The sequence below is a fragment of the Caretta caretta genome, chromosome 25 (assembly GCF_965140235.1).
Source record: "Caretta caretta isolate rCarCar2 chromosome 25, rCarCar1.hap1, whole genome shotgun sequence".
Classification (NCBI taxonomy): domain Eukaryota; kingdom Metazoa; phylum Chordata; order Testudines; family Cheloniidae; genus Caretta; species Caretta caretta.
The window spans coordinates 18,811,857-18,837,137 of record NC_134230.1 but is presented as its reverse complement, the minus strand read 5'-3'; the positions used below and the strand labels follow the sequence as shown (position 1 = coordinate 18,837,137).

Genomic DNA, 25,281 nt, shown 5'->3' with positions numbered 1-25,281 from the left:
TTCAGAATGCTTTTAAATTAAATCACAAACTATAATCAATTATAGCCAACTAATGGAGGGCTGGCCAGATGTCTAATGCACTGCACTGTTATAAGGAGATCAAACCTTTGATTCCTTGAACTGTTGGGGCTGGATGTACTCCTGAGGGAGGAAAAGGAGGACTTGTGGCACCTTAGAGACTAACCAGTTTATTTGAGCATAAGCTTTCGTGAGCTACAGCTCACTTCATCGGATGCGTTCAGTGGAAAATACAGTGCGGAGATTTATATACATAGAGAACATGAAACAATGGGTGTTACCATACACACTGTAACCAGAGTGATCACTTAAGGTGGGCTATTACCAGCAAGGGGTGGGGGGGAGGGGGAAGAACCTTTTGTAGTGATGATCAAGGTGGGCCATTTCCAGCAGTTGACAGGAACGTCTGAGGGTTCACTCAACTTCAGGTTGTAGAAAAGACAGGCTGTGTATAGAAAACTGCAGTTACTATAATCTGATGTTCTATAGTAGGGCTGACTGGTCCTTGTTTGTTTATGGTTGGCATAAGGACAGTTATCCCTAATAAAGGTAGCTGTAATGGGGGGCAGAGGCTAAATAATGGGGATCTGGGACAAGAAAAAACAGAATTGGTGGCCACTGTTCTGTGGCTTGTAGTAAAAGTAAATACATAATCTGGCTTAAGGGAAGAGACAATCACCTCCACTCCCTCAGTTTAAGGCACTGGTGATTGTGATCCGTTCCATCGTTGGTAGAGTAATCATGTACATTTTATTAGAGAAACTCTTTTTAATGTAGGTTAAATTTGTTCTGGATATGTTAAAACTATCCTTTGAGTTTTACACATACGTTGCTGGGTTATAGCTGTACATGTGCTGGCTGTACTGTAAGCCTGTTCTTTGACAGGATTTTTTAATTACTTGTGGTAGATTGTGACTAAAATCCTAAAAATTAAACTTTCAACCAATGTGTAGGGGATTTGCATTTCCCAACTCTACTCCAGTCCTGAGGGGCCCAGACAAAAAAGGAACAGCATGTCTTTGAACACGTGCAAGTTGGGCATTGTGCGAGTTTCAGACAGGGGACTTCATGGAGCTGAGTGGACACAAAGACATGTGTCTGAGTTTCTGAATCCCAGACAGTGTGATCTGCATTTTAATAGAAGAAAAATCAATTAAACAATCTTTGTAAATCCTTCCTAGCTTTAGGGCTAAGCTAGTTCTGGTTTATTAGATCTTATATTATCCTGCGGATAGAATTCTGTTTTTCTTCTTTCCAATCCTTTTTTGGTTTTGTATGTTGAAGACAAATATGATTTTTTTTTCTCAGACTGCAGTGACTTTCTAATGTGGTCACTTGGTCTTGAAAGCTAAATTATTGCTAACATTTGGTAAAATATCAATATCTTGAAACTAGTCACTGCAGCATTTTAATAGTGCTAAGACTTTAATTGTTTTGTGCTTTTGTATGCACGGGGAGAGGCTGATCCTATAAATAAGATTATAGGACAGAAATTAGACACTAGACCATATGTGTGTGTGTATGTATATATATATACATACACATAATGCATATATAAAATATGCCTTTTAAGAGTAGTAACTTAGGCTCTGATATATATATTTTTTTCAAAATGCTTATTTTTGTTTAATGTCTTGAGACTTCATTAAAAACCTGCTGTCCATGTATATAGAACACTCTGTATGTACTAAATTGTTTGAAATTTTTATTTTTGGATGTTTTTATTTTCTCACTTTGGGTGAGAGATGAAGACAAGGTTTCATTAAGGGGAGCTTTAAAAAAACTGTCATTGACATCGCTTTCCTATTTACTTAAACATAATGGCTTTCCCCCTGGTATAAAATACCCTGTTTTCTGTACAAAGATGTGCAGATCAGCCTAGACACAGGTGTGCCCTATGGACTGTGAAGCTAATTGGCTCCTGGGTCCATCCCATTGAAGTGTTTCTGACTGAGCTGGAGGATGAGAAGAAGGGTCAGAGTGCATTTTGACATTACTAGGGACAATTGCTGTCAGCGTGTCTAGACAGACCTGATAAGGATATTAAAGGCTCACAAAGAGGTCCATTGTTGAGGGGTCAGGGAATGGGTCAAACATGTTTTTTTTTCTATATTTGTCAGGTATACAAGGCTGTAGATAATAAGTTGTCTGGGGGCCAAAGGACATTTTTATTATTGAATAGAAATGCGTGTGCGCTATTTGGTAAAATGTTAGTTGTGAATTTGTAAAACTACATTTAATATAAATGTGGATAGAGAGCAGAGAAGTTGGCCTTTAAATGCTTCCAGCTGCAAGTTACAGCCAGGAGCATTCAGCCTAACATGTAGGGTTGAGCGAGGTGCAGTACGGCACATCTCATAACTGTAGAGACTCAGCATTTAGTATCTTTCCATACTCTTAGGAGTAGTGATAGAGAATTGTTAGGTGTTAGATAAAAGATGGACTTATTTCAGTATTACTTTAATATTGTGTAGTTACTTATTTCATTGATGCACCAAGTAAAATACCTACAATTTTGAAAGCAGACTAGGGTAAAGAAGATATGATGAAACATTACTTAGCATCTGTCTCTAGTAGTGAATGTCTGCATGCTTCAGATGCTAATCAATACAGCAAACCTTTAATATCAGACTTGCCCTCAAAGCTACAGCAAGTGATTTATCACTGTTCTTGCGTAGACTTTCATGGACCAGCAGGTCTGACTCTTATCTTTTCTGGGTCTATTAGTAATCTTGTTTTGGGGAAGGGGGAGGGGGGGGCGGGCAACAGCTGTGTCCCTCTGTCCATCCATACATGCGTAAATTTTCTCCATGTGTCTAGAACTCCAATAAAGGACGTAACAGCACTGTTAACTAGAGGATGACATGAAATGTTGACAGTCAGGTTACAATACAGAGGAAATACTGCTGTATTGTAAAGCAGTCTCTCTCTAAACTTCACAGTTAATGTTTACGTTAGCTTCCTATTACTGGCCAGATGTTTCAAATGCTTCTCCACCCAGGTTTTCGCAAAGAAACCAATCTTCCTGAAATTTTACATGCTTCATCTCATCCCTCATTAGAATTTTTCTGGCGTGCTTGGTAACTATCAGAAAAGGAGTTGTAAAGTTAAGGAGCTTTGAAAATTTTCCTAAGGTTTTATGGCTCACATCTCCAAAATGGCTTGGCCTGAAAAGTCCAAGTAGAGCTTGGAGCTTCATAAGAGCTATCAGAGTAGTACTTTGCTGCTGGGGGCCCTATATGCAAAGATGCTCACTCAAAAACCCTTCTTAAAGAGTTTGGCTAAGACCCAAACAATATTGCTGTCTTCATTTAAAATAATCCAGAGGTTTTAACGTTGGGTTGTTTGTTTTTTTTTTAAAGTGTAGAAATAAACAATTAAGGTATCCAGCCTGCTTCTTGCTGACACATAATCCTTCATTCACTTTACCTGGCCCAGTTTACACAGGTTTCTCAAACACAGCTTTGCCCTCTACAACTTGCAAAAATATTTTCAAAGATTAAGGGTGAATTACCAAGCATTGTTGAAAATAGGATTTCATAATCTCAGTAATTTATCTTGACCTTTGTGTATATTTTTGCAAATTTTAGGAGCAAAGCTTTTTGAGTGGATTGTGTAAATTAATGGTTTGTTTCCAGAGATATTAATGTTTGGGTTTTTTACGAGGTATAGAACTTTTTGAAAGTAATATTGGTTGGAGTGTTAGAGATTCCATTGAAACATATGTTTAGCCCTAATGCTCTAACCCTCTTTGTCTGAAAATAATTCCTTGAATAGACACTATTCAGTCTGTGGATGAGCTTAAATTTTTTTTTAAATAGCAGGAAGCTAGGGGGATTCTGCAAAGGCCATGATTTTAAAAGCAATTAACAATTTTTAGCTGCCCACAAGAGGCACCATCTAAATGAGCCTCATTTCCAGAATACTCTGACCACTCACCCTCTTGCCCATTTAAGGAATTTCAAGTCAGGCACACAAAATCGATATTCACTTGTGAAAGTCTGGGCCAGCAGTCGTCTTCAAAGCATGTTTTAGACGTAGCCCAAAATGTAACAGACGTATGAGTGCTTAAACAGTTGTTTTTAAAAGTGCACACTTCATAAAATTGAAAAGTTTGCAACTATAATTGGGGAGCAAAAGAGATTTTTTTTTTTAAAAAAAAAGTACCCCACAGAATAATGCCTGGAACCTCCACAAGGGTCTGCTCTCGTTGCTCTGATTGCAGTATCAGGAACTAAAACTTCAAAAGAGAAAAAGGATTTGGAGAGTGAAACTGCTAAAGACGTTCTTTTATAGTAATCCTTAAATGTGTAACCCATCTGAGAGCAGGTTGGTGTTGTAAGAACAGCAGCATGGACTCCTGAAAACGATTAAAATAATAGCTCTTGGACTGTGAGTTGAAAGTTGTTAAGGGGCTTATTCCTTCACCTACTTACTTCCCTGGTCCTTCTTGCATGAACAGAGAGCAACAATACCCAAAGTCCAAAGGTGCAAACAATTCAATGTTTATTGGGGTGAACTTCCAGCAAGCATGATTCCAGTTTCCTTCCTTAGTATCCTCCTTCTCAGCTCTGACATCACAGAGCCTTACACCTGTGTCCCTGTTCCTATTCCTGCCCTTAGCAAAACATTATTCCAATTTCCTTACCCCTGTTCCCATCTACCCCACCCACACACTCACCCCCTCACTTCCTGATTGACTGCAGACTATATAGTAAAACTTAAGTTTGGCTTAGCTATACCTTACCAATCATTTTCCTGAAATTTAACTAACCAATCCTAACATATTGTAACATGATTATGTAACCAATTATATCCCACCACCTTAATTAGTTTACACCCAGCAAAATTAATTATACAGCAGACAGGAACAATCACAGAACCAGACAGATTATACAGACAAACAATAGCAAAGTGGGAACTATAATGACGAAACAATACAGAAGTGAGGATTACACATCCCAGTATTGATAAAAAGAAAAGGAGTACTTGTGGCACCTTAGAGACTAACCAATTTATCTGAGCATGAGCTTGCTGTAGCTCACGAAAGCTCATGCTCAAATAAATTGGTTAGTCTCTAAGGTGCCACAAGTACTCCTTTTCTTTTTGCGAATACAGACTAACACGGCTGTTCCTCTGAAACCTGTCAGTATTGATAAGTGAGTTCTTACCAGACAGGATGCTATCAAACTAAGTTTCCTTTTACATCTTCTAGGCACTTCCCTTTCTCTGGAGGTGATAGGCACTATCAGGACAGGATTGTATTCCTAACAGCCCAATAGCACCTGATTTCAATGTGACTAGTTTGGAATGTGAGGACGTGACCGGTCGCTTCCCAGCTTATGGCTGCCTGTGTTGCTTAGCCAAAGGCCTTAATCTAAGAACAGGACCTCAGACTGTCACAGTAAGAGAAGGACCTTACACTGGCAGACAGTGATTTTGATTCTTTCTTTTATTCCTCTATCTAGCCAAGTGATAAGAATACACCTAAATTCTTAAAGTACAGGCCTTTACCGACAGGCCTGAATATCTATATCCTAACAAAAGTCATTTTCTTGACACGCACATGTAACTCCTACTCGAGCACTAATTGGAGTTAGCAGTGTACGATCTTGGCAAGAGTAGAATTGTACTCTTTAACTGATACACATCTGCAGAAAAGCACAGGAATAGATGTTTTAACTGTGTATCAACTTGTGAAAAGCTAAAGACCTAAAAGTCAGTGATCTTTCCAAGCAAAATACAGGATCAGTAATAAAAACAGATGTGATACAAAGTATCTCACTACTTGTAATTGTGTGTTCCAAAAGAAAAATACACTGGTCACCTCATTCTTGTGGGGGTGGAGGGGGAAGAAGGACCTAAGGGTAAAGTTCTGGGATGCTGATGACTTTTCTGTCACTCCTTTTGTTTAAAGAGCAATGGGTAACATTTTCAAAAGTGCCTAAGCCTTTGCCATTAGGAGAAAGATGTGTAGTCTTAACTCTAGTTAACTAGATAAAGTCCCAGTACTGACAAGGCAGTTTGTAGTTACCCTTCAACTCACATGGGAACTCACGCAAACTGCGAAGTATCTTGTCTGCACTAGGATTGTTCCGGGAGGTAGCTAACTTGAGTTATGCGCACTGACTTTTTTCCAAATGAAGATGCTGCCTATGTCCTACTGAAAGTCAGTCAGATTCTGAAGACTCTTAGCAGCTTCTGAAAATGCTCCCCAGTGTAATCTGTGGTAAGGCTCCTAAACTAAACATATAGTATAGGTTTGGAGCTCAGCTTTTGAGCTTGCTTACGTAAATCTCTTCCTTTTTTCAGAGGCTTCAAATCTTGTGCGTGTCCCTTCCTACAGTTCTCAGGATGTTTGGGGTTTGAGGGCTCTGGAATTGATGGTTTCACTTCTGATGAGCCAGTTCCATTCTGGGCTAAACTGTTAAAGTCCGACGTACCATATGAGCAAGCACCTGACTGAAATCTTGATGGTAAGACTGGAATGCATCCAAACAGAGGTGACAGCAGAAGAGCAAGAGAGAAGAGAGGCCAAACTAGTGTGTTTGGCAATCAACCATAGAGTAAACTAGATAAATGGAGATACTGCGTACCATAGCTGAGCTATGAACAGTTTCCACTATAAAGGACTAGATAAAAGTAATCAACTAGGAGAGCTGGAAAACAGGCAAGACCTTATGCTGGATTTGGAGAGAATTTTCAGTACAAGCTGTATTTAAACAATACTATTCTCTGTTCTTTCTTTGATTGAAGGATTCATCCTCCCCCTTCCCTAATTAACCTCAAAGAGGCCTCTGGCCAAGGGTCTAGCTGGTACTTGCAGAGTTTCCCACAAAAGTTTAAAAGAAACTGGCCCGAGCACGCTTTTATTGTCTATCCTTATGAATCCCCTTGAAAAACCTCTCCTAACTTCAACGTAGTGTCTTAAACTACAATAATATAGGCTGCACATTATGCTACCAAATAAATGCAACTTCTGGGGTGCACGGTGACACCTTGCACTACCTGCATACTCCACCCTTTACTGAAATTTTGGGTGAGCTGGAAACCAATATAGATTTAAGATATGAGGATTCCTTCCAAACCCCCTCATCATTATGTGAAGCAAAAAAAAAAAAAGAATAGTGCAAGTGGTAATGCTCAATGGAATTGACACCGGTAGAACAGCTTCAGAATAATGTACGGACTCCATGCTGGTGCTGCAACTTCTGCCTTCCTGGCGCCTTGCTTTGGGGTGCCACTGACCACTCTGGAAATGGGACAAGAGCTTCCAAAGGAACTTCACAGCTGCCAAGATCAAGAGAACAGATCATTGAGCTCTGGAGTTCTGTTTGGTTTTATTAAGGCAATTGAAAAGTGTAGTAAACACGTGCTCTTTGAGGGAACACTCCCTTGAGAAGAGACAGGTTCAATATCCTATGCGCCATTGAGGTACTGGAGAAAAGACACTAAGGCAAACTGGGACCCCTTTACCCGCACTGGCTACATACACGTTTGAAAGAAGAAACAAGTAGAGAGATGACCTGCTGGCCTAGTGTCAAAGAAAAACCTGTTTGTCCCTCATAAACTGGAGAGGCTGCTCAAGACCTGTTCAGCCAGGTAATACTAAGACTCTGTAATGCTGCTGGGCTCAGCAAGGCCAGTGGTGACCTGTAGAGTAAGTGCAAATCACAAGGTAAAGAGAAGCTCGGGGGCAACTTGAACTTGCACACTCAGCTTCTCCGAGGTTTTCAGCTAATGGTTAGAAAACAAGTAACTTGCTAGCTGGGGCTAGTTGCCTTCTCCTAGATATGCACAATCATCTCTTGTGTACCTGACAGGCCTACTCTGAGGAACACTAAATTATCCATTTCTATCCCTGGCCCAGATTTCTAATGTTCTGGACATTTTGCATAGAGCTACTTCTGTGTATCACTTTGGAAGTAACTAAGACCAGACTAGAGCCCCGATTCTCTGCTCATTGTATTGAGATGGTTTTAGTATCGACAGAGCTCCTAATGTATGTCTTCAGTCAGCATGGATCCCTCACTTAACCAATTGTATACACAGGAAGAAGCAAGCAATGACATTCAAGATATGCAGTAGATCCTCACAGCCCTTTGGAGTATTGTTTGGCACGAAGTCCGTGATCTTCAACTCCGTGAATGTCTGTATGTGATAAAACTGTATTCTTTATTTGTATTACCATAGCACCTTGGAGCCCTAGTCATGGACCAGGATCCTGTTGTGCTAGGCGCTGTACACACACAGAACCCACAGGAGTTTACAATCCAACTATAAGACAAGAGACGACAGATGGATACAGACACGCTGGGAGTACAAATAAAGAATGATTGTGAGTGTTGCTTATGAGCAGTTGTTACACTTCACCCTGTAGCTGTCCTGGCTGTCTGGGTTTCCAACTTTCATAATACCCAGAGGTAAATGATTAAGGCTGTATTTCTAAACCTTAATGTTTAAAATAACCAAAGTCAGTCCCTTTCTTCCTTTAGTAGTTTCCCTAAGCATGTGGAGGATGCAGTTACCCTGTGCACTTGCATACAAGTTTTAATACTGGTATCTTAATAATGCATAAATAAAGAATTCAATGAAGTGGTGCAACTTTAAAGAATCAGTTATTACTAGGATGTTGCAAAAAGTAGCCATAAATTATAGTGTAGTATTACTCTCTCCCAAACTACTAAAGCCTCCATGTACTAAGCTGCTCTTGTAGGGCCTCGTTGAGTTGCTCCCACAGGTTTAGTGTCTTTGTACTTCAAACCAAGTAATGTGGTACTCAACTTTTTTTTCCTCTTCTCCCTACCTCTGGGCAATTGGGAAGGTTAGTGTGTCTCTGGGGTCTGAATTTCGTTATAGTCTGCTGTCTGGCTTCTGTTTGTCTGATTAAGGTTGTCATAGGACAAAGTTTTGACTACAGCAGAAAGTCTAGTCCTGCATTTGAATAAATAGATTAAATTCAACTGAATTTTTAAGAATTCAGTTGCAGCTAATGTCTTACTTTTTTTAATATTTGAGACCCTTCCTCTCATCTGCAAGTTGAAATAAATATTCTAAAATAAAGTAAGCAGTCTGTTTTGCTGCACAGAGGGTATAAATTCTGTAAAAAATTTTATGATTGCATACATGTTTGTATTCTGGGCTATTAATCTTGACTAAAATTATAATCCAGATACTCTAAAGTCAGAAGATGGGACTCTAGCCAGCTGTCCAATTCGGCGGCAATGCTGATTCTATATGGGTTTGTGGAAATATAATTTCATTGATTTATAGTAAATCTACAAATCCTACAGAAGTATAGAAACCACCCTTCTGCTCTCTCCTAAAACTAACCCCATAGCCAGCCGATGGAACTCCTTTTTTTAAAATGCATTTCAGTACATTGTCTCCTTTTTTGACTTGCTCACTTTGCATGTGGAAAAAACAATTCATTTTTGTAGTGCCCAGATCAGCAAATAAAAGTGGTTGCTTTGTGCTAAACTCCAATACCCCTCCCATACACAACCCCAAACACACAACTTTGATATGACGAGAAGTGAACACCTCAAGGGTAGTCAGTGAAGTCACATTCTACCTTTGCATTTCAAAAACTGTTAAATCACCACCATGGGTTAGAATGCTTTTGAACATGTTAACTTATGAGTAAAGGGATATTCACTGTAGCTCTTGGGGAACTCCAAGCTCTACCATCCACTCAGATTCCAATTTAAAATATGTATGTCCCACAACACAAACAATACTATGTAGCTGTCTTAGCAAACCTGTATAAAATTCAGTGCAACGAGCCAAAAGCTGTGCAAATAGTGATGTTTATTCTTTTATAAACATGTCAAAAGGGATACATTTACAATGCACTAAATGATAAAATAAATGGACTTAACACTCATTTATCCTAATATTTTATTAATTTATCAAACCAAAATATATTGAAACAGCAGGGCCCTCTGAAACAATACCTGTTAAAGCAAAGGGGTTATTAAAGTGTTAGTGCAATCAGGATATTGGTTTTTATGGGTTCTCTATTGTCCCAAACCATGTTTGGACAAGCATGACAACATATTTTCAAGCCACTCGTTATCCCGATGATGATCAGAGGAGGAGGATGGCTTTGTCTTTAAAATTCTGCTAGGTGTCTAGTGAATTGGATTCTACTCCTGGCTCTGCCACTAGCATGCTGATTGAATTGCTCAAGGTTGCATATTGCTACATGAATTTCCCCGTCTCTAAAATGGGGACCTTACTGTCCTTCCATGTGTCATAGGTGTGTTTGAGACTGAATTAGCTGTTGGTAAAGCCTGGGATCCTTGAGTGAAGGATGCTGTAGAAGTACAAGCAAAGCATTACTTAAAGTGGTCCCATGGCCTGGGTCTGGAGACACATAGAGGAGTCAGATATACCAAGAGGTTGGGCATCCACCATGTCTGTTTGCCTTGGAGTAACACTAATTGTTGTCATACCCACTGGTTGAATGGGGGGACTATATGTAGCCCTTCATGCTTACGGGAGGGGGATGGTGAAAATGTAATGCACGTAAAGACTTGCAGTATGTGTACTGATTGGTTAGACACCTGTGAGATGTGTGTTTTACAGCTCTCCTTAGTGGAATGGGGGAAAGATACCTGAAATCCTAAAGTAAACAACAATTGTTTCCTTCAAGTGTTTGAATGTCACAGTGTGGCTCAAGCACTTCCATGTGTCTTTATGCTCCAAGTTTTTATTTTTAAATGCTCCTAAAGGTTATATTTCTCTGTTATTGCATGGGGATTTATGCTGTCTGTGTAGTAGGATTAAAGTGACCAGATTCCCACTTGTACTGTTTAATCATCTGGGAAACTTGTTCCTGTCGCATTTAGCCACAGCGCTCTAAGTTTTCTGTGTCTTGCTGTGATGGCTCTGGTACTGCTTCCCAGTGCAGCAGGATGTATCTCCTAGCTAGCTTTCATCTCGCTACCTGAACGTTCTCTGCTTTAACGGAGCATCATGTTCGCTAGTACTAAGCATGCCACAGAACTGCCATTTTCACTCTCGTGTAGGAACAAAGTCGATGCTGGATGTTTGTTCAACTGAAATTCAGTTAGTGTCCAAATATTTAAAACAGTCAGAGGACTCTTAGCCAATATTTTTAGAGGAGTGACAGTGCAATATTTGAATCAGAAATTAAAAGTCGCTGTTGCAAAATTAAGTACAAATATGCTGGATGGTACAGTATAGGTGAAGACATCAAATAAACTCCTTTTCCATGTTAAAGTTTAAGGCTGTATTTTTAATCCTGCCAAAGTGAAAGTAAAACCCATAAATATATCGAGTGATCTGTGCTGATGCTGCTTCAGTTTTCCGTATGAGGAGTTTTGTAATTCCCTATAAAGATTAACAAAAAAGCAATCTGACTGGTGCTACTTTTCACTAGAGAGGAGTTGCTGACCTTCTCGCATGCAGGCAAGGATGAAAACTTGCATATTCATTCTTCCTATCTAGGGTGACTAGAAAGACTTATTCTGTGAATAGCATGATCTGTGGTGCTTTCTGTGTATAATGCAAACCACTTGAAAGAAGCAAGATATCCTTACATATTCCTGAAAATAATATAGCTAAGAAAAATGGCACAGACATGAAGTTACTTTTTGATGTGAGGCACTGTCTGCAACCTGTCCGGGTTTAACTAAGGAATTTAACTTTCTGCATAGGTCAGAATCTGTATGATAAAAGGTCCTATCTGTGGATTTCTAATATTGTTGATGGAAAGATAATTTCTCACTGTCCCTTCAGCCCAGTTATGATTGCTTTCCCCCTGCCCAGCTAACTGCTATGGAGAGAGCCTCTCCTTAGGGCAGGTGCAGAGCTTGCTAATGGAATGCTGTGTCACTTCTACCAATGGCCAACAGAGGAGGAATAGAAAGGTCATTTCTTTTGTCTCACTTTAACTTGGGCACTGGAAACCTCATGGTGGTTCTCCTCCCATCTGTCCAGAGGCAAGGAAGCCAGACTGAGCTCTTTCCTGCAGGATAGCATAAAGCACACTTGAAGGCTGGCCCAGCAATAGACTTTCCAGCATAAATGTCTGATATTTTGATATTTACTTTTTTTTCCTGTTCTTAGGAGCTGGAGAAGCTTGGCTTGGGAGATGGTGTGGATCTGTATGTATATGAAATCCCAGTTGAATACCAAACAGTACAAAGACTAATTCCTGCATTGTGGAAAAAACACAGTCCACAAGTGAGTAAAATCCAAAGCAAGATGGAATAGATGATCATAAACTGACGGATCCTTACAACCATGGGTTGATGTTCCTAATGCAAAATCAAACTTCTGATGTATCTTGATTTAAAATTTTGATTTGACAGATCTTTCCTTTTGACAGAAACTTGTGAATTTGGACAATTATACAGCTTAAAATAGAGCCCTGGTTAGTAGTGTCAGTTCCCGAATCCCTGCATGAGTGATGTCTACATGGCCTCCTTGAGGGCAGCCCGCCTTGGGTTCAAGCCTCTAGCTGCCACTGTTCTCAGGGCAGAATCATGCAATCTGCTCCTGGGCTGCAGATCCTTACAATTCATTAATTACCTCCACAGATCTGACTTCAGCTCATCACTTGTAGTTCCAGTCTCTCAAGGGCAATGACAAAGCTATCCAGTGATTAGCCAGCTTTCATAAAGCCAAGTACTGTGTGTTCAGAATGAAATCATTTTAGAGAAAACGCATCTGAGAAACAAACCTGTTATATGCATGCCCGCCCTACCAGGTGATCACCCATCTTTCACATGGAAGGGCTGGTAGATTCAAAAATACTTGAGGTCCTCCTGCAGGACCTGATTCTGTTAGACCTATCTTCATGCCCGTCAGTTCACAAGTAGTGTCTGTGGTCCTCTGCCCAGGCCAGAGCTGACATCTTGCACAGCTCCAAGTTCTTTCTCTGTTAGGTCCTTGAACCAACTCAAAGCAGTTGGAGTGCTATTTCCCAGGGGATGAACTGCCACAAGCATTATCACCTGCTCTGTTTCAGCATTGGGAATTTTCACTGATTACACCCCAGTACTTTGGTTGCTTCAGGAAACCTATATCTTACCCGTTTAGCCAGGAATGCCATCACTAGGCAGCCCATAAAGATACATAGAACACTTATAAAGTCAATACAGGGGCCTTTGGATAGTCCATGGTTTCCAAAGCACCGCTTTTGTTTGAAGAATTCTACACCTCAAAATGGAGAGCACTGCCCAGCAGTAGTGGTTGCTGGACAGGCATTGAAAAGGGCTGGCTAGGGCTAGGCACCTTAGGACTAATCTATGCCACCTTGCCTCTTCCAGTAGCAAGCTTCTCCCGAGCAGATTCTGTCATTCATGCCAACCTTCCTTTTGCCTGGTGTGAAATAAAACTCTCACTAGGAGTTAGACAGACAGAAGTAGAATCCGTTTCGCATTGGACCCAAGACTTCATTGGCTTGTGAACTACGGTAGAACCTCAGAGTTACGAACACCTCGGGAATGGAGGTTGTCATAACTCTGATCACAACATTATGGTTCTTTCAAAAGTTTACATCTGAACATTGACTGAATACCACTTTGAAACTTTACTGTGCAGAAGAAGAATGCTGCTTTTAACCATCTTAATTTAAATGAAGCAAGCACAGAAACAGTTTCCTTACTTTGTCAAATCTTTTTTTTAAACGTTCCCATTTTTTTAGTAGTTTACATTTAACACAGTACTGTATTTGGTGGTTTTTTGGGGGGTGGGAGGGAGGCGGTATCTGCTGCTGCTTGATTACATACTTCTGGTTTCAAACAAAATGCGTGGCTGACTGGTCAGTTTGGAACTCTGGTGTTTGCAACTCTGAGGTTCTACTGGAACGCTCTAGGTTTTAATGTGGCCCCATCAGCATAGCATTAGAATGCCCCAGGGGTTACTGTCTTCCCCCTCTCCTCTTCCCTTCCACCACCAATTTTAGCTAACTAATTTGTTTTGGTTTTTTTTTTCTTTGCAGTTGGTGGTTCATGTGGGTGTATCAGGTATGGCTACAACCGTAACACTGGAAAAATGTGGGCATAACGTAGGATACAAAGGCTTGGACAACTGCCGTTTCTGCCCAGGCTCTCAGTGTTGTGTAGAAGGTGGCCCAGAATGCATCGATTCAATTATTGACATGGATGCAGTTTGCAAGAGAGTCTCAACGTTGGGACTTGATGTCACGGTTACTATATCCAAGGATGCTGGCAGGTACAGGATCATAATGATCAGTAGTGAAACCGATTCATGCTGCGGTGTATGTTCCATTTGTGCTAAACTAATGGGGATGACAGTTTCTGAGCCTCTCCCTTTTAATGGGGTCAGCACTTCCATCCCTTCACCCAGGGAGTGGGGGTGGGGAAAGAAATCCTAATTTGTCTTTTAAAACGAATTTAATTTAATCTGGGACTATGAAGAGAAAATGTCATACTCCTAAGCCTGTGGTTAGTGCATAGTGTCACTAGAAGACAGAGGTAAGGTTGTTCAGATGTCCTAACTGTATTTCCATATCTGAATGTGTCTGCATTTAAAGTTTTAACCTTAACTGTGAATTTCCTAGGTTTATAATTGAAACATCATTGTAATGTAATTTAGGGTAAAATACTGATATGCACTCTCAACCTTAACTCCATTTTAACAGTTTTGTGTGAAGCATCGGAACTGGACTTGTTTTCTATTGTGGTGTTAATGGAAAAAGAAACTAAGAAGAATGTTTATCTGGAGATCTTGCAACAGTTGTTATCCCTAGGTTTAAACCAGAATATTATCCACCGTTCACAGAACAAACAAAGCCCCGGGGCCTGGAACTGAGATACATTAAAATGTTGTAGTAGCCAGACATGTTGGATGCAACTGAAGGCTCTTATCACAGCTGGGTTTTTTGTCTGTGGGATGTTTTGGGGGCACTTACCTTGTGTTTCCTGGAAGTCCAGTTAGATAATTATCAGTGTTCTTATTGGGGGAGTAGAGTTTCTGAAACTGGGTTAAACCAAAAATGCAATCTGGCTGCAGCAGAAACAGCTATCGTGTGGTTTTGCTTTACTGTTAAACATTGTCATGACTTTTTCCCAGAATAGCAAAAATAACTCCTTCATTTTAACAAAATGTATTCAGAGAATTGCTGAAATATTTGTTTGAAATGACTTTCTGAAATATCTGCATTTTGATATTCTCCACTTCAGCTTTCCTTACAGAAAGCAAAGCTATAAACTCTTCAATGTTTGCATGTTTTCCCCTCCTTGTTTAAAAGTGTTCCAAAGGAAGGGATGTTCTGGAGTGTAGGGCTCTAGCCTGGAATTTGTGGGACATGAGTTCAGTACCCTCTTCTGCCACAGGCTTCCCATATGAGCTTAGGCAAGTCCCTTAGTCTGTCTGTACCACAGATCCCCGTCCCCCAAATGGGGAACAACAGCCCTGCTGCCCAGGGGTGTCGAGAAGATAAATATGTTAGACTGAAGCGCTTGCGGGCACTTCTGTCTTCCTTAATTAGAAACATGCTAATTTTGCTCATGTCCATCAGTTGTTTAAAATAGAACACTGAGGCCTTATAAATGCTTAGGAACAGATTGTCTGCAGTGCAGAGGAATGCTTTAATCCTTTCTATGAAATTATTACTTACTTCTAAAGTGTTACACTGAAGTTAGCAATCAACTATGCCTCTTGAGCCAGCCTTATTTCCATGCATGTGTCTCTCTCAGTTGGCACCATTCTAACCCACTGTGCACAGCTGTAAGTAACTACACAAGGTGTAGGACAGCAGAGAATTGGGTCTTTGGTCCTTGTGACATCCCGCTATCTTAATAAAGGCCATCTCCTCAATGCTCTTCAGGTAAAGCAACTACAAAAGTGATGTCTTGTTGTCTGGGGAGAAGTTATTTGGTATTTTTAGAACAGCTGGCATGGGAATGACATGAAAGACTCTGAAACCTGTTTGGCTGCTGCCGAGACAATAACTGAAGCCAATACAGGGTTAATGTAACCATTCTTCTCCTGTAGCCGCTTTCCATTGCTAATCACCAGAAGCCATTTGTGCTGGGCTTCCCACGCTCCATTTTATTCGTATCCATTTGCTCACAGTACTTGTTGCTTATCACTAAACAAACTTCTTTTAATTACAGATATCTCTGTGATTTCACTTACTATACCTCCTTATACCAGAGCCACGGCAGGTCTGCATTTGTTCACGTGCCTCCACTGGGAAAACCATATACTGCAGCACAGCTGGGTCGGGCACTACAGGCCATCATAGAAGAAATGCTCGATGTTTTGGAGCATTCTGAAGGCAAAATCAATTGTCGCCATGAACACTGAAGCTGGGCAAAAGTCCTACTACTGTTGCACTTCCACAATATTCCCCACTACTAAGTACTGGGGAAGCAGCCTGTCTGAGATGTACAGAAAAAGAATCAGAGACTTTAGAATGAAAGTTAATTCCACTTCCAGCAATTCTGTGACATTCTTTTCTTCCTGTGTGAATTTCATCTTAAGCAAGAAAGGATTTCAAGTCTTTCTTTTAAACCACCTGTAACTACTTATTTCCTGAAGTGGCTGAAAAATGTGTGCTGTGTTTTATACAGAGGATATCTGTAAATCAAGTGACAGCTATTGAGCAGTCTAATACAGTGCAGATGAAAAGGTTTACACCTGGAATCAGAGTTCATGTGCAGGGAATTGTTGATACCACCTTCTGACTAGAAGTCCTTAATTTAAAAGATTTACTGATTTTAAAAAAAAAAGGTTTTAATGTAAAATTATAGCTATAAGCAGTTGGCATAGAAGATTGGGCTTATATTTTAAACAGTTCTTGTTCGGGATGGGGAGTCATTTATAATTGTTTTAGAGGGACACTGAATCTTTTTGCCAGTCCTAAAATACCAGTGCATTAGTGTGGACGTCTGTTAAGACTTTAATAGTGCTGCAAACAGAAGGGGTACATGGTTTTGATTTGATGGGAAGCACTTGAGGTACAAAGAGGGGATGGCTTTTTGTATGTGGGAGACACCCAACCCACACCAAATAGTTCCGAAAAACTATTTTTATTGTGCTCTTAATACCACCTTCCTTGCTCAGACTAACCATATACCTCCTTTACGAAACACATCGTTTCATACGTGTATAAAATAAAACGTATAGCGGTTGGAAAAGCTTTGCTAGTGACCACTGTTTCCACAGGGGTCTCTTTTCCCAGAACCTCAATGCTAGAACTTACCCTGCCCCCATACCTTAAAACCAACTCTGTACTTTTTTTTTATTTTATTGTAAATGTCTGTTCTGTTTATGGATTGGAAGAAGGACATCTAGTGGATTGTGCTCCAGCTGTCCCTTGAAGACCCTGCTGGTGTGCTCTAAAAGGTTCCTAGTGAGATAGACATAAATATGCTAAAATGTGAATGAAAGGCAACCCCACCCCACCCCACAGCTAGCAGGCACTCAGCCCCACCCAATGCCACCCTTACTGCAGACCCAGAGTTGCAATTATCTTGTTTACTCCTGCACTGAGCTCTGTGTTTGTGCTTCTCCTGGGGCACCGGGAAGGAATGACCAGAAGGTACCACGGCTTCCATTATTATCTCTATTGCCTTTGGGGCCCCCATGGGGCTCCACTGGGCTAGGTGCTGTACACGTACACATACACATAGAATCATAGAATATCAGGGTTGGAAGGGACCTCAGGAGGTCATCTAGTCCAACCCCCTGCTCAAAGCAGGACCAATCCCCAATTAAATCATCCCAGCCAGGGCTTTGTCAAGCCTGACCTTAAAAACTTCTAAGGAAGGAGATTCTACCACCTCCCTAGGTAACGCATTCCAGTGTTTCACCACCCTCCTAGTGAAGAAGTTTTTCCTAATATCCAACCTAAACCTCCCCCACTGCAACTTGAGACCATTACTCCTTGTCCTGTCCTCTTCTACCTCTGAGAATAGTCTAGAACCATCCTCTCTGGAACCACCTCTCAGGTAGTTGAAAGCAGCTATCAAATCCCCCCCCCCCATTCTTCTCTTCTGCAGACTAAACAATCCCAGTTCCCTCAGCCCCTCCTCATAAGTCATGTGTTCCAGACCCCATAGTGGTTCCTGCTGCAAAGAGACTCTCCTGCAGCTCTGGTTTCAAGTCCCATGGCTCAGTTCCCAGAGAAAGTAACATAATTCCTTTAGTGGCCTACAGCCAGGAGAAAACGAGTCTTTCTTCACTGCCTTACCTTTCTGGCCATTATCTACACCAATGCAAACCAATTTTGATCTATCTACACTAGGAAAATCAGGACCCAGGGTTCTCTGCCGGGGTCACTCACCCCAATGGTAGCAAACATGCACTTTTCTGACTGGTCTGTTCTAGTCTCAAAACCAATTGTAGGGGGCATGACGCATCGGGGCAGATAATGTCCCCATTCTAGCTGCAGCATCCTCTTGGGGAGCAAAACTTTCCGTACAAGCTGTGTTGTGGGCCTGGCCCCATTCTATCAGTTTTTAAGAAAGCCCTTCTCATCATGTATAAACTGAGACTTGTGTTTTAGAATTTCACTCCATAGGGGCATTTCTGGGTGGTCTCCATGTGACCTCTCTTTGGTGAGATGATTTCATTTGTGCCATTGAGGCTAGGTCTGAAGTGTCGCTTGCCTTGCAAAATTTCCAAAGGCAGCACTTGGCAAGATGGGTCTTCTGTTCTAGCCAAGATTCAAAAAGGTCTTTGAACTGCTAGTATGTGACCTTGACTCTAAATTGTGATGTAAGTAAAAGGTACGTAATGTCACAACAAAAGTAACAGTTAAATTGGTACTAGCTAGCATGTCTTTTTAGGGAACCATTTAAATAAGACTAATACTAGTCTAATACTTTTACTAAAATAGATATTAAACTATGTTTTGAAACCTGTTAGAAATATCTGTTAATGTTTTAAGTTCTCTAATTATGAACGGTTCTACTACAGAATCTCAAAATGAGAGCTGCCACTTTACTGCGACTTCCAACCAGGAAGTATAGTGACAGAAAATACCACTTAGCATCTGAATGCATGCCAGAGGTTGGAGAGTCTGCAGTTGCATTAAGACCACTCTTTTGCTTGGGAAGCTAGTGCATGGAGATCTTCAGATACACTTTTGAGTTACTTAAGATTGGTTTTCTGGGGAAATAGCTTCATGTGTTCTTCACAGCTTTTCTGATAGAACTTGCTTTAAAAGTCAATGTATAGTCTCTCATGTGCATTAGATGCAGAGTAGCACTTTGTCAGGCTTTCAGCAGACAGGTCAGATCACAATTTTCGGTTTAGTAATTTATTATATTTAATATTTTGTTTAAATATTGGTGATTTTACTCATTTTTGTGAATAGTGGAGGTAATCTTGCAGTTTTCTTTTATTGGTAAGCAGTTCTGATCACCAAAATGCATCTTAACTGTTGAACCTCTTCAAAAGAGAGAATTCATATATTCCATTAAATAAAGCAGCTGACTTATACATAATTTCTGAAACCATTTAATTTCCACTTAAAGATTCCTGGGCTATGAACAAAATTGAAGCAGAATTCCACAGCTGAATGAGAGAGAAGGACCGTAGAGTTAAAACTCCATGGGATGGTCTCCTAAAGGGCTGCAGATCAACAAACCCATGTTCCTTGTAGTGCATGTCCCCAGAAAGTCACAGACAAGGCTGCCCCTAAACAGAAACTTTTATTGGTTCATCTTGGCAGGTATCTGCTTGTGTGGGCCACCTGTCTGCTGAACGTTCCTCCTAATTCAGTAAGGGAAGTTGAGCAGCTCCGATCCTCTGGATCGTTGACCAGTTTTGTCTCATTTTGGTCAACGTTTCCAGTTCTAAATAGGACACTGTCAACGTCTTCCTGTTGAACATTCAGTTGTAACTTTGAGTGCAGATAGTCCTTATGGAGTTTGCAGATGGTCAGCCTCAGAGCCCCCTACTAGTGTTGATACTGCACCATGCTCGGTGGAATCCACTCGAGTATAGGAATGGAATATATTGTATAAAACTGTGGAAGGAGGAGCGTCCAGTTCTGTGAACAGAGAAGGTAGGAGGGATGTGTCTTCTAGAGGATAAAACTGCATTCAGGATTAGCTTGCTCAGTCAGTGGAGTCTCCCCAGCCAGGCACCCTTTCAGAAATGCGTTTTGGGTCCCTTCCCGCAATCCTTCTTTGAGGGAAAAACTTCACTGATTTCTGAGAGTGGGAGCGTGGGATGGGAGCTCTGCATGTCTGTGTCAAAGTTCTTATTTCTACTAATAAGCTTCGCTTTGTTGTGAGCAGTGTTTTTAATTGTTTGCATTTCCTCACAGTCTGCTTTTATAAAGCTTCATGGGATCAGTTTTATTTGCTAGAAAATATAATTTATTTTATCTTTTGTTTTGAGAATAAGTAGTTGATCACCTCTTTAAAGAGTTGGTTTCTCACTTTATTAGCCAAGTTTTGTATAGTGATTTTTTTAAATTGACATTAAACTCATTTTGTTTAAATCTGACCTAAATAAATACTTTTGTGGGTTTTTTGCTGAATTTTTTTTAACCCCATTAACTCGTGTTCCCTAATATAGACCTATTTTGTTTGGAATTACACCATACAAATGGTCAAAAACTTTAGTTACTGTCTTGTGTAATATTTGCTGCCTGCTTCATCCTCAATTCATTAATTAATAGAACTTTGCCTGGGAGATCCATTGCCAGCTACAGAATTTTTCAAACTAGCAAGTCAATGTGGAAACACAAAAAACGAGGGTTAGTTAAAATTGATACCTATAACTAGTACACCTTATAAAATGTGTGAAATTCTAGTAAGTCATTGCAGCACTGTCTATATTAACACTTTGCTGAGAAACTGAGTGAGAGCTCAGTGGATTTTGTTTTAATGAGAGCAGGTTTTTTGTGTGTCTTTATGTACTTACTCACAGCTTGTGGGAGGAAATGAGTAAGGAGTTGGTGACACTTATGGATGAGACTTAGTTGCTTCAGTTAATAAAAACTATGGAGGATTTTTGAGAAACTCCAGATGCGCTCAAACTCATTCAGGGATTGGTGACCATAGTGGCAGGAGAAATTAAGCTTGAATAAAAACGCTGTAATGTCCATTATCTCTCAGGGAAGAGAAGTACTGACTGACTCTGAACTTGAAGGCTTCTCTGAAAATAAGGACTCGGAGCCATTGTGGGTGTACTAGTGAAGACCAATGCCCAAGGCTCAGCAGCCATTTGTGTTTGAGTGCATTTGGAAAAAGAGTGATATATGGAAAAAAAAGAAAATATCCATGTCTCGCATTTATGTGGAGTATTGTCCAGCATTGGCTGCCTCCTCTGGAAAGATTGAAAAAGGTAATGAAGATGGTTTAGAGGTATTGAGAAGGGTTGTGATGTGAGACTGCAAAGACTGGAATTATTTAGCCTGGAAAGAACAATTTTACAAGGAGGGGACTTGGTTGAGGGGGTTCAAAATTATAAGACTTGGTGAAATTAAAGGGAGTACATTTAGAATGAAAAAAATTAATACCACTTTATGCAGCTCAGTGTTTGCAATTCATTGCTGCTGGTAGGGCTGGCTCTGTGGCCAGTTTCACTGGTACCATGTAAACTCAAAATAATAAAAATTAAACTGACCGCTTGCTGGCGTCGAAGGGATTTGTCGCCATGCAGCGTGGCATGACAGAGTGTGGAGGGTTGTCGCTCTTCCTCTAAAAGCATTGGGTATTGGCTGCTGCCAGGGTCTGATATATGACAATGTCTCTGTATCGCCTTAGGATTTGTACTGTAAGTGCTTGGCTTATAATAAGTCAAGTAGGGAACTATAAATTGTCCCAAATGTAGCATTTAGACTTAAGTGATGTGTAATTTTTTTTGTCTGCCTAATCTTCCACATGGTGTTAACCTCTCTGTGCCTCACTCAACTGGCAAACAGTACCCTGGACATGGTCGCATAGCGAATCCATGGTATAGCTGGGATAAGAACCCAGGAGCTTCCAGGTCTGGGCTCTAGCTGATATTACAGCCTCCTGGTATCTTTTTTTTTTTTTTTAAATGATAGAACACCAGTAATCCTCAGTGTCTGAACATGTAATTCAGTGAAACATTACACGCAAGCATAGCTAGATATGAACTGTATAAAGAAAGCGCTGTGCAAAGACCTGGCTGGACCCCAAGTGGGGAAAGGTTAGGTGGGAAAGAGCGATTAATCTGGCAGGTGACAGCCTTGTGTAAAAGAGGAACTATCCCACAAAATAAACTCCCGACCTGAGTGTATTCTGTCACCACCAGGCCAATGGTGACCTGTGAATCAGTTTTAAATTGTAGCATAAGTGTGTTTAATCTTTCTAACCATGCATTTTTGTGATACAGTATTGGGCTCCCTTAAGAGTTAATTGCAGTGTTTGAAAACCACCTGTCCAGGCGCAACGTAATGGAGAGTAACAGGCACGTTGGTGTTATATTCACATATGGAGTTCAGTTTTTCTCAGTTTAGGAATCCTGCAACAAGGATGTTGTAGCTGAATTCACAATAGCTCTAAATCAATTTGTGTTTCTCAAATAGGCTTCCATAGAGCAGCTTCCCTCCAAGCGCCTTTGACTGTTTCACTTCTGGTTTGTAGAAAGCTGGTTTACAGTAAAATACAGGGGGTGCGGGGCAGTTTGATAGGGCTTCATTCAATTTAGCTTATTCTGGGTTTTGTTATATTTTCAAAACTTTATTGAAAAGCTTGCATCAAATACCCCTAATCGCTCATTATATTTATATATACACACACACCCCTAATAAAAATCTTGTGGAGTGTGTTACATTGCATTTACTGGAAATCCTAACTAACATTTTGCAGTGAAGAAATATCCTTTTTCCTTTCAAAACTAGTATTTGCAGCTTGACATAGTAAAGAACTGTATTATCAGTGTAAAAATAAACAGCAGTTTCACTGAATCTCCACAGCAGAAACAAAGCTATATCCAAAAAAATTAAACCCACAGGATACTCTTGGGCTTAATTCCGCTCCCTATGGAAACATGGAGACTGCTTCTATTTAAAGAAATATTTTAAAACAAAATGAAATGCAAGGTGTCTTGCTGTAGACAAGAATTAAATATGGGAAATGAAATTATACACTGCCCTGAAGTTAAACCCTGGGCTGTTTAAATACAGGTTCAGATCTTGTATTGCACCAGCTTATTGAAATGCCTGTATGAACTTTGATTAAACAGGGAGTGCCTTTTCTTGGGCTTTGCTCCCTGGGGATGCAGCCTGTTGGTGCATGGGGATAGATGAGCCATTTGCATGTGGGTGCAGAGGGAAGAGGCAAGACTGGACACCTGTAACTGGGAGAAACCACTGACCACCTGTCTGTGTCCCCTTTATCTGAGTACCTTCCAGAGAAGTTCTGCATTGACCTGAGCTCTGAAGACCTTCCCAGAACACATCCAGGCCTAGGGAGGGAGAGCAGACTACATGGTATAAGTGCACTTGCACACACAACATTCTCGCTGTTCACTGGTCTTCAGCAGACTGGCAGAATTATTGGTCAGATTTCTTCAGATCATGTTCTCTTGTCCAGACGTCTCTTGTTTATGCATTTGCAGCATCACTCAGCCTTTCAAGATGAGCACTTTTGAACCTTCTCTGTTAATTGTGATCAGATAAGCGTCTCTCCCCCAAGTGTGCTTATCGGAACTACAGTTATACATTTGTTGTGGCTTCTGTTTTTCTCCGTACTTTCTTGCAGTGCCTTGTAAAACCAAACAATCCCGTGTGTCACAAAAGGGCTGTATTGTAATGACCAAACAGTAACACACTTTCGGCTTGCCATTGCTAGACTGGACTCTGTAACTGAAAATTTAAAACTGATATTTCAAAAGTAAATAAAACGAGTTAATCCTTTGCTGTGTAGTGTTCTTGAACAAACGCTTGCGGAGCTTTCTCTGGGATGCCCTCTTGTATGGTTGGAGTCACTTTGGTTTTTAAACTTCCATTGCATAGCTTAGGTTTTTGTGCAGTGTTACGGGGAAGAGTGCTTTGAAGTATCATTCTGTGTATACAGTAGTATCTGCGCCCCATTGTTCTAGGCGCTGTGTAATGTAGGACTTTTCAGAAAACTTACATTGGTCTACAAGGGAGTGATATCGGACCTAAAGCTGGGGATCTGTAGAAATGGTTCTGGCATGTTACATAGCAAAAATTGTTTACTTTTGTTTACAACTTTCTAAACGTTAAAATGCCTCCTGTGGCTACTTGCCAGCGTAGTGTCCTTCCCCTCAGGGGGGTGGGGAGTATTGTGAAGATTCTTGCACAGGTTTGGCAGCTGGATCAATATGGTAAGAGTAGCAAGCATGAAATCTTAGCAGATGAAATCTAGTCGCACAGTTCTGAGCCTGATACTTGCAATGTGTCACTCTGTGACTGATGATCCCAGGAACCAATAGGCAGAGGTTCTAGTTATTACATCCAGTTATGCAACTGATGTGATGTATTGATTCAATTAGGAGAATTGTTTGTTTACAAGGCAATGACTTGATGGAGGCTTTTTGGCAGCTGACCCAAGGTTTTTGGAGCTCCCTTCCTCAAGTTTGGAACGTCCACAAATCTCCATCTTTGGCCCAAAGATGAAGATTCATCTCTCTGCCTTAGTTTTCCTAGGATAATGTTTTAAACAGACCCTGACCCCTCTTAGCTATATCTACCAATACAACTAATCTCCACTGAGCACCTGTTAGTTCCCATCTTCCTGTAAACCTCTCACGGTGAGTGCAGTATACATACCTAGATAATGTTCTGCATGTCAAAGAATACCACTGAATGTAACATTAGACACCCTGTCTAGCATATCTAGACAGATATTTAGAGAGGATACACAAAGGCCAGCCATATCGCCTGTCTGCCAGGGTTCAAAGAGCTTCACAAAATGAATTCAGTAGCATTAATGTGGCAGGAAACTGGGGAAAAAAAGGGATTTGCGTCAGTCGCCTTTTTAACTCCTGTCTGAAATTAAAGTGTGGGACCATCCCAAAATAATACGCAGTGTGTGAAACTTCTAAGGAGACACAGCTCCAGCTCATCCCATCTACCACAGACCTTTTCTTAAGCTGAATTTAAGAGTATGCTGCAAAGCATGCATTCAAGAAACAGGCATGACTAAAAACTAGACACAGTGAATTTAAATATGGCTCTTACTTTGGGCTTCAAATTCTTCACAATGAGTTTACCAAAATCTGAGAAGCCACCATAGTGGGTGGGTTGGTCGTTGGTTTGCTATAATTTTTGGTCAGGTTTTTTCAGAGTACTTGATCTGACAAACT

General features: G+C 40.6%; 2 protein-coding genes across 7 annotated transcripts in view; both read left to right on the top strand.

Annotated features, from left to right (window-relative positions):
- The window catches only part of PGPEP1 (pyroglutamyl-peptidase I), a 37,579-nt gene extending 13,713 nt beyond the window's left edge, over positions 1–23,866 (top strand). For 4 of the 6 annotated variants that reach the window (XM_075123157.1, XM_075123156.1, XM_075123158.1 and 1 more), the window contains 3 exons: positions 12,115–12,231; positions 13,994–14,226; positions 16,134–23,866. In XM_075123157.1, the coding sequence (XP_074979258.1) occupies positions 12,115–12,231; positions 13,994–14,226; positions 16,134–16,326 (543 nt within the window). In that variant the 3' untranslated portion in view covers positions 16,327–23,866. Of the gene's footprint in view, positions 1–6,330; positions 7,621–8,211; positions 8,357–12,114; positions 12,232–13,993; positions 14,227–16,133 lie in introns of all 6 variants that reach the window. The other 2 variants (XM_048830553.2, XM_048830554.2) reach the window with 2 other exon arrangements.
- Positions 1–25,281, top strand: part of UBA52 (ubiquitin A-52 residue ribosomal protein fusion product 1) — a 375,240-nt gene that overhangs the window by 61,255 nt on the left and 288,704 nt on the right. The window lies entirely within an intron of this gene.